We start from the raw sequence: 16,096 nt of genomic DNA, 5'->3' as shown, positions 1-16,096 counted from the left end.
TATTTTATTTATCCTCAAGTGTGTATGGTTAATAGTTAAAATTATGTTTTCTTTCGAAGTTTTGGGTGTTTTTAGATAAAAAAAGCTTATAAGTTTCATCAAAACGTCTTTTAAGTTTTGAATATACTCAGATTTCTTTTCGGTTGTAGTCACCAAATGTTAGAACGAGAGTCTGCTCACAATATCTGGTATAAAAAGGATGTGGCTATTTGTACATACAGTATCGACGGATTATTGGCTATTTGCACATACATTATCGAAGAATTATTGGCTATTTGTACATACAGTATCGACGAATTATTGACTATTTGTACATACAGTATCGACTATTTGTACTTACAGTATCGACGAATTATTGGCCATTTGGACATACAGTATCGACGAATTATTGACTATTTTAACATACAGTACATATGTAGTACAGAAGAAGGCGGCAAAACCGACACATGGGGTTTGACTTAATATAAATAATAAAATGAAAACAAAAATATTCATCACAATAATAATATAAAAGAAAAAAAAATAAACATGAAAAAAAATCGAAATAAGAGAATATCAAAATATAAAAGACTAAAAATATCTGGGACGGTAACATAATAACTAAAAGAAAACAAATATAGAAAAGATTGAAAAAGAAGAATTACTAAAAATCTGTTTCTAGCTTGTTTTAAGTTTTTAAATATTAAGGTTTTCAGAATTTACTACATTGTTGGGAAGACTATTCTAAGTTTTAACCACTCTGTTTTAAAAGAAGGAATCTCTGATCAATTTATTCGATTTTCCTTTTTGGAGTCTGAGAGTGTGACCTCTAAAATGAGTGTTTTCATTCAACGTAATGAGTTTGGACATAGGACAATTATGATGATTATTTAAAAACTTCGATTAAGTCGCCTCTTATTATTCTCGTCTGAAGTGTTATTAATATTAGTCAAAATATTTTTTAATATTAATCAAAACAATTCATATCAATCAATCAATCAGGGTGGAGACCTGGCTCTTAAAGAAGTACCAGGGCAGCGACCTGCCCCGATATGACCCGACTACACCACTGACTAGTGGTGTAGTCGGGACCTCGTTGATTTTTTTTTAAATCAACCATTTTGTTGATTCTGCGCGCGCACATCAATACGGGAGGAAAAGCCTGTTCCTCTTGTTCCTGTTGTATCCTGCTCGCGCAAATTAAGTGAGTATGTACCGTTTACCATGCACCCTTTTTTTTGATCTTTCGATCTTTGCCTTCCAATATTTGCGTTTTCTGTAATTTAACATTCTGGCTCGTCACGGAGACCGATCCTGAATATATCCAATATGTAATCGCCATAGTTCTTTATCAACTCAAAATAAAATTAAATTATATTGCGCGCTCATATTACCATTATTAACCTACGCTTCACCTGTATGGAATAACGCCTCGAATACTAAACTTTCCAAGCTGCAAGTAATAAAAAATAAATCCCTAAAAATAATTTATAATACACCCATATATACTAACTTGAAAAAACTGCATTCCATATATAATATTCCGTTTGTTACAGACATTACTAACAAACTAATCAGTAGATTCTATGACAGAATCACTAATAACCATACTAACACACTTGTGAAGAGTCTCGGTGATTACAACAAAATGTCTATACCCTTCAGATATAACACACAGATTACCTAAACACAATCTGCTTTAGGTCATCGACTTTAGTGAGTCTTTAATTAATATTATGTATTAGATGTATTATGAGCATTTATAAGAATTGTAAATAGGTTTTTGAGCTCTTTTTCCTATTATGCTGTACAATAACATTAGAATAATATAATACTATGATTACTAACCAAATAAAATAAAATTGTAAAATAGAAAATGATTAGTAGATCAGTAGCTATTAAAATAGATATAAGATGTATTGTGAACATAATTTCGTAATAATAAAAAGCATTTACAAATCAAATCAAACGCCATCTTTTTGTTTGTTTAACAACTACATACAGACTGCACCATCTCCCATGACCAACATTTAACAAATGACGAAGGTGAACCAACGAGCAGCAGGTAAACGAGTTACCTGGGCCAGTTGTTCTCAGCGTGTTGCTATGTGAGCTAGTGTTCCGCGTATCCGCCTCTCAACACGCACAAACAGACCGTCAAAAACGCCAAGAATTAAAAAAAAACTCACAGTGGAACACTTCTTGTGGTTACTTATTCGTGATCCGTCAATCCAGATTCCTGTGGAAAAAACAATCGTTGGAATAGTGATCGGGAGTGGGTCGCAGCCGCCGTGTCCCACGGATGCAGTGTGAACGTTGTAGGTACACAATGCACCCACGCATACACTAACATCACTTCACGAATTTCATCGTGGAAATTGCCCCAAAAAATTTGATACTCCCTTGTTTCTCATCTGTTGACTTTCGTGGGACCAGCTAAACCTGTCCCAGCATCCGTTTTAGGCCTTTCGATAGGGCATTTCTGCGTTCTGAGATTATCTAATAATACGAACCTATTTCCGATCGAAATCATACAAAAATGTTTCGTGGTAGTGTGCTGTTTCTTAGGAGTAATTATCAATGTTTAAAAGTGCTTTTGAATCTTGACTAATTTTTGATTTAAAAATTATACCATTTCACATTTTTTCATTGATATGTGCTTTCGTAATAAAAAAGTTGGTGACCTTTCTTCCATATAAATTAATGACTTCCTTTCACAACTGCATTTCGGCCAAAATGCATTAATAGTATGATATGTGTAATTATTGACATGTGTAAATCACTATACATATATCCTGGTGAAAAAATCTGATAGGTTACACAAATTTATTTATGTATGTATGTCTCTATCTCATACATTATTGCTGCTAGTAAATTAATTTCACAGACTATCTATTCATGCCTAGGACATTCAATCTATATATTCCTGTTTGGTAACGGGATTTGTAATTCATTCGAAAAGTTCAGCGTTTTCGTATGTGTGTCCCCAAACTCCAATAACGTCTTTTATCCCTTTTTTCAAACGCATATAAAAACGAAAGCTTGTATCTTAATATAGTTCATATAATGATAATTATGATTATATAAGTATATTCATAAAAAATCTCAAGTATCAATATTCAGAATTGCATTTTATTTAATATTGTATGTAAAAAGTTTATTTCGAAATGTGTCTATCGCGAAATGATTAAGAAGATTGCAATGCAAATCAAACGGTATAGAGATGTATCTGTTATACGAATGACATGTAAACGATCGGAAAACGGTTTTCGCTATACGTTGCGTCACATTCGCATTCAATATTCATCCCGCGAATCCAAAACTGTTAGTGACTTTTTTAAAACATTTCCACATATACATATATACATATGTAAATATGTACATTTATATAGCATAGTACGAACACGGACGTGAACGTTCAAGGTTTCCGAAAATGCACGCACGCGTAAAAGAATTTGAATCTGACAAGTATTTCTAAAAAGTTTTACTATAATTTAGCGGTCGTCAAAAATTTTGCAAGAGTGAAATAATTCGTAGGAGATTTTAGAGATTTTTCTTGGTGCGTGTCATGGGTTCGAATTATGAAGAGCTCGTACTACATATCAAATATTCAATTTTGCCATCAATTGAGGTCGTACCGAGCTATGAGCATTGCTCATTTTATGTTCGGACAAGTGAGTCTACTTTCGCTCACACGAATAAAACAAAAATAACACACAAAATAGCTACAATGACGATCTAAAATTTTATACCAGAAAAAATATTACACATAGTTCACCTAGATTCGGCACGAGCGTAAAAAACAATGATGCGATGCGCATCTCGACGAATTGCGAAATTGTTCGATTTGCAATTGAATTACTGCGCCTAAATTTGTTTCTGCCTTAATGATTTTGATAGTTTTTCAGCTGTTCGAAATGTTTATAGATCGAAATTTCGCACGCTGTAAATCCTAAAAAAAAAGAATTGACTAATATCTATTATCCATTCTCAGAAGTGTTGGCAATACTTGTGCAAAGTACCTACACATTAGCACGATTATATTTGTTCGCATGACTTTTAAAATTTATTCGGAATATATTCAATATTTTCTTTTATAATTTTCTTTTTCCTCTTAGAGGTAAAGTAAATTTCATTTAAACGAGAAAGGTTTTAACCCTTTGAGTGCTGACGTCTTTTCTGTTGAAAGCCCGCCACGCTGAAAATTTCGCTAGAATTATTTAGAAATCCAATAGAAAGCAGGGATAAAAATTGTAGCTAATCCAAACAAACCCTAGAGCACTACCCTAAATAGCTACCGCCAAGGATTTCGAGATTTGTAAAGGTGTGTTTAGACTCTCTAATATATGTATCTTGGAACAATATAAAATAAACAAAAGTAGTCTATTAATGAATGTATTTTTCCAAAACTAGTTCCATTTTCTTCATTGTTGTTAAAATGTAATGCTCACAATTTAAATGCCAAGCCCCAATCTAAAATACTCAGCAGTTAGGGATTTCCATCGTGAAATTCTGCTATGGTTATAAATTCAGATATTCCGGTGTAAACCAGTCTTTATAAAGGTTGACAAATGATTGACATGGATTACATGATCCATGTTCGATGCTACCTGGAATGGCATAACGGGTAGTATTCCTGTTTACTTTGTACATGCTCAAAATACAACCTGAAAAATACGCCTACCGGTGTATTTCAGGCCCATGGACTTGTTGGCAAACGACGATTGGCGTTGGTTAGCATTCAAAGGGTTAAATAACCATGTATTATTTTTATTATTACATACATATATGTATGTAGTACATAAAGCGGGCTTAGTACACATTTGAAATTAAAAAGTTATAAACAATATATTAGTCCGACTATCATATATATATGTACATACATATCTATTTTTTATATTTTTATATTTCATGTTTTTACAATTTTGTATTTGTTTTATATTTTATATTTGTTTTATCCGTATTTGCTTTTTTTAATTAATATATAATAATAATATAATATAATAATAATAAATTTTCTTTTTATGTAGCCATAGTGACGACTTGGAGTTGATCTGTAAAGTCACTATGGCAAATTTGTAAATAAATAAATATCTATAAGGCAGTCTTTAAAAAAATCTAAAATATACAATCTTTAAACTGATCTAAATTGATGATGAAAAGATTAATCAAATCCATTGGTGTATAATTGGCCAATAACTTGAGCCAGTTATTATTAAAAATAATCAGTAAATAAAATAAACGGTCGGTATACAATATGTATGCATACATACATATGTATATCGATTGGTCAGTATTATACCAGGACCGTAGCGTGAGGGGACAAGGGAGGCAGATAACCCCGAGCGCAAGATTTAAGGGGGCACCAAAATGCGGTTGGTAATATTCCATAATATGTAAAATAATTAACTTAATTTTATTTTGAGAGAAATGTTCGTATGTTTATTTAGCATGCAGATAGGCGCTACGAGGAGGGACGTCATGTTTATTTAGGAAAATGAAAATATTCTCCTTTTAATTGATTTCATTATTTTGAATTTGAATTTATTTGTTGTTCATATTAGATGGAAAACGGAAGAATTCAAAAATTGTTATAAGAGGGGGGGGGGGGGGAGAGGGCGCTAGTAGCATGTAAATCAGTTTATTTTGAGAGTTGGATCCGTAATATAACATCTGAAGCCAGAGAAATGTAATATTAATAGAAGTGGCTTTAGGTATTATATTGTTGTCAAGTGACGGTTGTCCACAGACAATCCTAAATAATTTTAGAATCAGTCGTATTTGAAACTTTATATTAATCGCAAGATGGGCAAGTGCATCGTTAAAAATTGCCTGATGCATTCAAAAACACACAATAAACAACATGGGTTTCATGGTGTCAGCTAGCATTTGGCAAACAGATTCAGGGGTGGCACCAGAGAAATGTAAAAATTATTTTTAAATGAATGTAAAAACATTTTTCTTGGTGGCCCCGAATAATCAATTATATTAATAACCAATTATTTAAGTTTAATTAATATAAACATCGTTAATTTTATATTATACATATTTTTGTTGAAACTATACATTACACGTTAATTTAAGAGTTCCCAAGGACAGACAAATACATATCCCTTAAGAGGGCTGGACACCAGTGCCTTGTCCATACAAACGTACTATACTTCTCCCTACCTCAATTATGGCACTAGAGAAATTATTTTTTAATATGCTATGGATATCCACCATTGGGGTGCATCTATCGTTTTATTTTTTTGATTAATTATTTTTTATAGGAGCTAGGAGCCGCCAAACATCTATAAAATCGCCTCTTTTTTACACCCACGAAAAGAGTCTGGCGTGGTTATTTAACGGTCGATTTAAAAAAAAAATACGCCGATAGATGCACAGAAAATATCTTTCTCATACCGATGATGAAATTTTTTTAAAAATTGGTCCAGTTTTGGAGGAGAAAATAGTAGAATACGAAACCTCGATTTTGTCAATTTAAAACACGTTTTATCTGGTCGAAGCGCAACTGTCGCATTCACTCAATATATATATTGATATATATTGTCCCATTCACTCAATATATATATACACTCAATATATATATCGAAGAAAGGAACGGTTACAAAATTAAGGTTTCGGGTGTACAGCCCTCTTAATAAATAAATAAATAAATCTTAATCAAAACAAAACATATATTTAATTATCAAAAAGAACTTTAATTATGTAGTAATATGGGATGACCGTGATTCTATATTGCGTAGTTACGGAAACGGACGCTTGTTATTGAAACAAAAAATGTGTTCAAAAGGGCGATTCTATTATTATAACATTTCTCTGTTTGAAGCTCTATTATAATATTACCAAAAGCAAATGAATGATTTTATGTACATACCTGGTTACTGAACATCTAATTTTAAAGTTACTCACCGTATTCAATAACTGACCAAAGATTTAGTTGTTAATATAAGTTAGCGTTTGTAGTTGGGGTTTTGAATTGTCCTTAAAAATGTTTATTAAGAACTTTCGACAGATTGAAAGAAAACAAAATTGAATAGGAAATTTTCAAATAAAAAATATATATTCAATTATTTTAGAAATCCTAATCTAACGAATTTCTGTAATTGAATACTAATATTATGATCAATATCTTTGGTCAAATGAAAATTATACCTCTTGAGTGCAGGGCAATCAATCCTCTCAGTGTTCCTAAAACTTTCGTTGTGCGATTGCGAAAGTGCGCATTCGATTGTTTGCGCCTCTGCAAACGCTTCCTGTAGCCGAGAAAGTGGATTTTGCGTTGACAACGAGCTGACTGTGACATTTTTTCGTCTAATCTCAACATCGGTCGACTGTGCTGCACAATGGATGGCTTTTTGTTCTGCACAGTTTCTAATTGTCGGTGCGCCTTTGTTATTTTACGGATTTTCGCTGCTTACGTAAATATACGACGACAATAATTATCGGTTTCGCATCGACGTCAATTAACGCGCGAAAAATCTTCGGATCAAATTTGGAATGATCTCCCGTCAAGCTTAAATCTCCGCATTATAAATTTGATTGAAATCGGCGATAGTAGTGGAAGCAAATCACACGAAAACCATTGAATCGCATAGAGAAGCGTAAACGAGTTTCGATTCAGTCGGAGCTATAGGTATTCTTGGACGAGAGAACAAATTCCAATTTATGAAGGAAGTACTGTTACGCGATGCGTAAAAATTGAATGTTGCGTCTCTAATAATAACAACGCCTATGGCAATTTACGCCAGGTCTTGCGTAAATTACGCCAGTTCGTTCGCAACGGTCACTGCCGTCCATAGACGATGATGCTTTTTGCGGAAAACCGCTGATTACTCGCTCCGACAGTTTTTCGATCATTTTCTTCCGCGTGAAAATTGTAAATACTAAACAGAAAAAATTATGTTTACTTTTTCATCGGATGCCGTGACACGAATGTCAAATTGCGCGTGAGAACCGCGCGAAAGTAATTATTCAATCGATTAATATTCAGGGCAAACCCTACGCAACGTGCATTCCCAAATTACCATATTTTAAATCGCTTAATGTTTTCACTTTTCTTTTTTGATGATGATCCCGTCGTGGTTCAATGTGTGTACTTTGTATGTATGTAGTTTGTATGTATCTACGGTTGATTTTAAAGTTTATTGAGAATGAAGGAAAAGTTTTTAGTAAAGGTCAATTTTAACCATTTCTTAAAAATAAAAATATAATAGATTGATAGTTATCAGTTTGACCCTTTAAACCTTCAAATGAACTAGAGACAGGGCTATTTATGTTATGTAACGCGATAGAACGGCATTTAGGTTACTTTTTTTCGCAGTATTTTTAATGTTTCAAAAGCAATTAAATAGGTAATTCATCAAAATGATTAAATATGATGCTATGAACCGGATGAAATATGGATGTACTCGAAATATTGGAGTTCTTAATGGCGGGGCTTTTCCTAAAAACCTGCTTTAAATATTATTTACATGATATTTGAATTTAAATTTCTCAAGTAAAAAGCTTGACAAGAAGAGAGCTTCAGCACCTTTTTAAAGTAAAAAGCCCTGAATAGAGACATGTACGTAATGCCTGTATTTATTTGGTCACTAATTCATTTTGATTTGGTTAGTAAATATGCAGATGATCAGTAAGTTATATTATCGGTCAATGACTGCTTGCTTGTCTGCTTGTCAAAAAACATTTAAAACAATAAGCTATTTACTGATCGCTAATTTTTATCTACAAATATACAGTATACTATCATCACCAAATTTTCGTCAAAGTTACTGACCATTTGATAAAAAAAAAGTTGATTAAAATAATATCTAATAAACTTTATAATTAAATATTAATGAGTTGCTGTTTAATATAGAGTAATTTATTTCATTGTTATATTTTTCATGTTTTATGAAAATCATTACAATTAAGCATAGTTTCGTTTATAACGGTCATATGATTTTTTTTTTGCATAAGATGACCTTAATGGTAATAACACAATGAATTGTACTGCATGGACGTGGTCGTGGTTTTCAGCTGTGATGGGCCTATCTTTATGTCATTGTTAATTCGTACGATCTTATTACGTCGACAAGTTTCTCTTACATGTCGTCAAATATGAGAATCGTCGTTATCGATCACTGTCAAACCGAAATACCAAAAAATATCACCAAAAACACTCAAGTGGGTGAGTTTTGCCCTGGGTCGCGATAGCATAGATTAGTCGTGCTAGGGTTTTTTACATGTTAAAAAATCTACAAAAAAAACTCGTGCTGCGTAGCACTCAATTTTGACAACATTGTAAGTACTGTGGACTGACTGTATGACACCAGACTATCTACATAAATAGTCAAAATAAATAAACAGTTTTTTTATTTGTAGTAGTGCATTTTAAACTCACATTAATCGCATTAAAATAAGATTTGGTGCTCTATAGTTCAAAGGTGCAGAGCTACGAGCGAATCATTTGAATTTAAAACGATTAGTAATCTTTGTAACTCACATGCAAATTTCAAATAACGAGTCACTGCATTACCTATTAATTATTATTAATAATAATTATTACTTCAGAACATTTGCAAAATTTTTTGAAGTGTATGTACATGTATGAATGTATAATACATATGTACATAATATGTAAGACACAACTTCTCATAGGATCTCTTAGTGTTGGGTAAGGTTAAATTTTTAATTTTGTTCCGCCTTATTGTATGTATGTATGTGTACATGTAGATATCTTGTTGAAGAACGTTTTTGGCGGAAATCCTAAATAAATTATTTAAAGCATTATTAAAAGATACATAGCTATTATTTTGTATTTATATTATAATAATAATATAAATACCATTGAGGGATTCTTCAATATCATATGTAGCTTCAATCCGTCATTGATTCCACGAGTATTTTAGCGTAGTCAATACAACAAACGAGTGTTGATTCAGTTCTTTTATCATTTTGGTGCTCAACAACCATAACCGGAGGCGTCTTCGAGGAGTCCAGGGTGGCCATTCGGAATCAAGGTCGTCATGGTCCGCTGTCTATACAAAATTGACTCACCTGCCAGAGCTGAAGACTTGGTTAGCGCCCCCTTTGTTCTCCAGTGTCGGCCTTGGACGTCTCAGGTCATCCAGTCCACGTCCACGTAATTATCTACGCTGGGATGATTCCTGAAATTGAATGGCGCCATAAAAAATATCATTTCGTTTTGACTGTATTAATTACTTTTTGCACAGACGAGGCAATTCTGATAATTTTCAACGCCGAAGGTGTATCCGATTCATTTTTTTTCATTTCCGTTGTGCTATAAGAGATCAAATGCTAAGTTTAAATTCAATTCGTTATTTAGTTTGCAGTACGTTTGAAATGGAATGCCCAACATAGCTAATTACATTATACAATGATACAATGACTCATGAGTGTGTTCACTGTAGCACGACACCCTTCTATCATACATATTAGGGACACCTGCCCGTGTGTTCAAACAGATGAAAAACATCTAAAATAATCCATGATATTCTAAATTCATTCAATGTTTAAAAGGTTTTTTTTTAATTATGTATTTAGGCAGTTTTTCAAAGGATTTTCCCAGTGAACTTGTATACAAAGATCGATTTTATACCTATAAATAACGGTCCGTACAGAATTTACATAAATAGTTTTCACTTGTAATTAATATTCAGAAAAGAATAGGAGGCATGTCCCACGAGTGTTTCGATGCATTTAGATACCATCGTGTTTTCTCACATTGTTTCGTAATTATTGAACTTCATATCGAAACTTACTCTTACACCCGTATTATGAAAATAAAATAATTGAAGAGAAAATGGCGTTCTTTCTCCCATCGAGATACTTACATTGAATGATTGATGAATACTATAGTTCATTTTCATCATTAAAACAATGCATTCATTAGCGTTTTATTAAAATTTTCACTGCCATTTTTACAGCCATCACGTCGTTGACGCTTTCATATGTAGTTCGCAGGCAGATTTAGATTAAATTATATGTACATATATTATATGAAAATTTTCATAAAAATAATTAAGTTAACTATGTTTTTATAAATGGAAGTAAAATATTAAATGTCTAGAAAATCCCAATCTATTTAATTATTTTAAGTCAAAGGTGGTTGTATATTATGCCTGGTTTATTTTTATACGTTTATATTTGTATAGAATGACTAGTTATGCACATAATAAAAAAATATATATACGTAATACTAATTACGACCGTGAAGTTATTAGATCTGGAAAGATATCAATCGGTATCAACGTTATAAACATTGCAGAAAGCTGGTATTACCTGTCCATACTAATATAGTAGATTCTTATATCCGTCGCTTCTTTATAAGGAAATGTTTTAATTATCGCAAAGAAATTGCAACAGCTAGCTTTTACATTAAAAGACAAGAAACTTGACAGAATTTCTAATTGCAATTCAATAGTCTGGGGTCGGTAATTAAACTTGACCCTTTCGGCGAATTTGCAAAATTAATAATTGAAACCGTGATCGAATGGTGAAATTCGATATTTAGATTGCTTCAAGAGGAGGTTGAATAAACTTGAAAAGCAGGGAATTTGCGTATCAATCGAAATTCCCAAGCAATTATGTCGATTTTAAAAACATAATATTACCGTTTACTTTTTATGCGCTATTGTTAGAAGTATTTGCCTATTGTGCGAATGCATTTTGAACATTAATTATGATCGCGATTAATTACGCATTCAATTAATTTTGACCTTTTTTGTTTTGCCTTTTATTTTTGCAGACGTCTACCTATACGATGGGAAAAAAGAGGAGATGGAATAGAAAGGGATTGTTCTCAAGCCATCGAGATCGTCGACAATGATACTTGATCGAGAGCCGTCGTGACAACAGTATAACGGAAAATATATCGTCTGCATAGTCGTGAAAAGGGGTGATGATTGAAGGGGAATTTGGAAAGTGAAAATCGATTTATGAATGATTAAAAGTTTGAAATTTGAACGTGACTAATGTCAAAAAAAGAAAGTGGACTCGTGCAGTGAAATTAACGTGTGTCCTATCATACTTAGTGCTGGTGACAAATTTCCTTTTAGTGAACTAGGTGTTGTTTGTATTCAACCATTGTCAACAATACGAGGTGAGAAACATTTTTACTGTTAAATTATAATAATACTATATTCGTATATTACCAGAGATATGTAATAAGAATAGAGGGGCCCATACGAATAAATAGTTGTTGTCAATTTTACGCGGTACGTCTCTATAAATACGCTACATCGCACGGAATACAATCGGATCAATTTACGTATAAAGGTCTGTTCATACCTATCCAGCACGACCCGAATCCTGCAAGTATCCTGCAAGTACAGACAGTATTCTTTAGTACATTCTATATGGACGCGCATGAATGCGTAAATGCGCATGCGCGAATGGAGTATGTATACGTCCATATAATGTACCAAAGAATACTATCCGCACTTGCAGGACACCTGCAGGATACGAGTCGTGATGGATAGGTATGAACAGACCTTAAGAATGTATCCCATGTTGTTTATTGTTTGTTTTTGAATGTACTGTGCAATTTTTACCGATGCTTGCCCATCTTGCGAGTAATATAAACAAACAGAGAAGTTTTTATCGGATATACGTCGAGCACCAAACGTCAAATACGACTGATGCTAAAATTATTTAGATCTGTCCGTGGACAGAATGTCACTTGACAACAAAAGAACACCTAAAGCCACTTCTGTATATTACATATACATTTTTATGTAGGTACGTATGATATTATATTATGAGGATTAGGGATTGCAAAATTACCGGAATTTCCGATACCGGTATTATCGAAATAAAAAATAACGATACCGGTATTATCGGTACTTTCTTATTATCGGTATTTTTTTTAATTAATTAAGTTTTAGTAAAAAAAAATTTGAAAGGTTTGCGAACTTGAGACACATTGTAAGGGGGCCGCGATACCGAAAATGTTGCCTAACATTGTATTTATCGATATGTATCGGAAGGCAGTCAAAATTAAAACAATTTTACAGACGTGTGGCGTGATAATATAAAGAGAGATCGAAAACAATTTATAAAATAATAACTTTCTCAATATCTACCCATATATACCCATCGGTCGTTTTCGTATTTTTTAGCCATAGATATATCGTTTTCGACAAATAAAATGTACGAATATGAAAAAAATCGATACTATCGGTATTTCTTTTTTTAATACCCGTATTACCGAAGGCTTATTTTCGGTAAAATATCGATACTACCGGTATTGCAATCCCTAATGAGGATGTAAACATTTGACACACTGTTGAAAATGAGTTCAATAATATATTAAAACATTTATAATAAAATTTATGTACATATCAAATGCATTATATAATATATCGTGGCATAGGTATTTACTATTGTTTTTATTCACTACTATATAGTTTTGTACTTATTTAGTAGTGTAGTAGCATTTTTTACTGATTAAAGTAATTGTATATGTAATACTTGGGTCTACGTGACGAGCCAGAATGTTAAATTACAGAAAACAGAAATATCGGAAGGCAAAGATCGAAAATCGAAAGATCTTAAGTCGAAAGATAAAAAAAAGGGTGTATGGTAAACGGTATATACTCACGTACATACTCACTTAATTTGTGTGAGCAGGATACAACAGGAACAAGAGGAACAGGCTTTTCCTCCCGTATTAATATGAGCGCGCAGAATTTTTTTTTTTGATCTTTCGACTTAAGATCTTTTGATTTTCGATCTTTGCCTTCCGATATTTTTGTTTTCTGTAATGTAACATTCTGGCTCGTCACGGAGACCGGTAATACTTATGGTCCACAGGAAGTATAATATTAAACGATTTTTTTCTTGTTGAAATTCAATGAATCACTTAATTGCTGAATACTCAAGATGTTATTAATCTAGTAAAAATATTCAATATTTACATATGTACATATACCGTGTATATTATAATATCGTATGCATACAATATTGTAATTTTAATGAGGATGCTTTTTTACTTTTTAGAAAAAAATGAAGTTGAACGTGTTCAGACGTTGTATGATCTTTGCAACATTCTTCGGGTGCTGCCTGAGTGGTGCTCTATTGGCCGGAGCTCTAGGAACACCACGATGGACCGAAGCAGCAGCTACGAGAGCTCCAACAGCTTCTAGTCAGGGACGTCTGCACTTTGGACTATTTCATGGTACAAAGGATTTGAACGTTGCTTATGGATGGCGAACTCAACATTTTAGTGGTAATTTAAAACATTTTTTATATGTACATATGTAAAGCTAAAAATTAATCAAATTTTTAATAATCTAATTAGATTGCTAGTACATAAATAATAGACAGACCATTAATATTCTTATTTCAATATAGTAAAATAAGATTACAAGAATGTTTATCAATAATTTTATAATTTTAGTACCAACCTTAGTGCGCTCGGAGTCGGAACTGCTACACCCTGCTGCATGGCTTGCAACCATAGCCTGTGTTGGTGCTGGTTTAGCTCTTGCAGCTTTGGGAGCATTTTTTGCAGCTGTTAATACTGCAACAACACCATCATCCAAATTGGCAGCTGTTCCTGGTTTATATTTATGGAATTCATTAGCCCGTAAATATTTTACTTCACTAAAAAGACAAATATTTTATTTGTACCTAGATATTTACATATATACATTAATTTATATTTCAGTTTTAGTTGATTTGGCAGCTGTTGGGCTATGGATATTTGAATATTACACAAAAATGCAATATAATGTGTTGACAAAAGAAGATCAGGCGAATAAATGGTCTTCGGAGGGAATGGCAGATTTTGGGAGATCATTTTGGTAATTTTACTTTATATTAAGAAATATGAATTAAAACATATAAAAGTAATTTCAATTCTTAAATGGCTTGTAAATGCTGTAGGTTTGTTGTGGGAGCTGCTATTGTGTCTGCTTTAAATATCATAAGTATAATGATTGCTATGGCTGATGACCGTGATCGAGATCCCATTGCACCAATGATAGAAGAGAAAACTAATGGAGCCATAATGCTGTATTAATACATTATAATATTTTTGCTTGAGGTATTTTATTTTATAATAAAAATATTTAACAACGAATCATTTACAACTGTAGTGCCATTAGTTAAGATTATGAACTAATAATAATATTTATATATTATATTTAATCTGCTGTATGTGAGGAATGTTTTGTATATAAAAGTGTTCTTTATTTATGTACTTGCCAGAAATTATTGTAAAATTATATTGAATTTAAATGATGCTATACCTATTATGTGTTATAATTAATATATGTATGTATATTGGTCATATATAAAATACAAATATACAAGATATCCTATGTGTATGTTACAAAGTAAACTTAATTTTCATTAGTTGATTCTTAATAAATATGTTAATAAATTTTTGCCAATGATCAACAGAACAAGCGCTGTTAAGAATGAAAGAACTGAATAATAAGTGAGTTAGTTTAATATTTAAATTAAGGTGATTACTTACAATATACAAAATATGTATTATGTAGTGATTAGGATGTTATTAATATGTTATAGATTATGTTCAGAATACATAGTACAAGAGACTTTAAAGGAAGCTGTATTATTACATTAAATTGACGAATCAATGAAAAAACCAAATTCTAAATTTAAATCTTTCCCAAATGTAAAAAAAAGTAAAAATATGCTTTATAGTCTAAATATGTCGGTATATGTTGTGAGAAATATGATGGCATATGAAATAATAAATAAATTTAAGAACTATGCATTTACTGTAAATAAAACATGTTATTTTTACATTGTATTTAACCCTCAAATTTAAACACATACATACATACTATATGTATATTTTCAATGTTTTTTTGAATTATATTGTAGTGAATAACGAAAATTGTCTGTTAATTTTGTGAATATATAATTTAAAATATATAAACTATGTTCTTTTATTTTTTTATATTACCTATTAACTCATCTTATTTATCGTTTTTAATTTATTTTTAAACAAAAACTGAAGATTTGATATTTGATAATTATGATTAACGAATGGATCATAATATTTTGGTATTAACATATGTACATATGTATATAATTTGTGCATCATTTCCGTGTATCTTGTGATGCTCAGAACCGT

At 31.9% G+C, this 16,096-nt stretch overlaps 1 protein-coding gene across 1 annotated transcript; it reads left to right on the top strand.

The window, feature by feature from the left end:
• The first annotated feature begins 2,064 nt into the window (after nt 1–2,064).
• On the top strand, nt 2,065–15,886 carry LOC143909146 (uncharacterized). The gene is made up of 6 exons (XM_077427047.1): nt 2,065–2,297; nt 11,735–12,088; nt 13,987–14,215; nt 14,387–14,575; nt 14,657–14,792; nt 14,875–15,886. The coding sequence occupies exons 3-6, from the start codon at nt 13,993–13,995 to the stop codon at nt 15,008–15,010; spliced, it is 684 nt and encodes a 227-aa protein (XP_077283173.1). The 5' UTR covers nt 2,065–2,297; nt 11,735–12,088; nt 13,987–13,992; the 3' UTR covers nt 15,011–15,886.
• Nucleotides 15,887–16,096: the final 210 nt, after the last annotated feature.

Source organism: Arctopsyche grandis, chromosome 3 (genome assembly GCF_051622035.1).
Source record: "Arctopsyche grandis isolate Sample6627 chromosome 3, ASM5162203v2, whole genome shotgun sequence".
NCBI classification, from domain to species: Eukaryota; Metazoa; Arthropoda; class Insecta; order Trichoptera; family Hydropsychidae; genus Arctopsyche; species Arctopsyche grandis.
The sequence above is the reverse complement of the archived record's forward strand: the minus strand, read 5'-3'. Positions and strand labels throughout refer to the sequence as shown.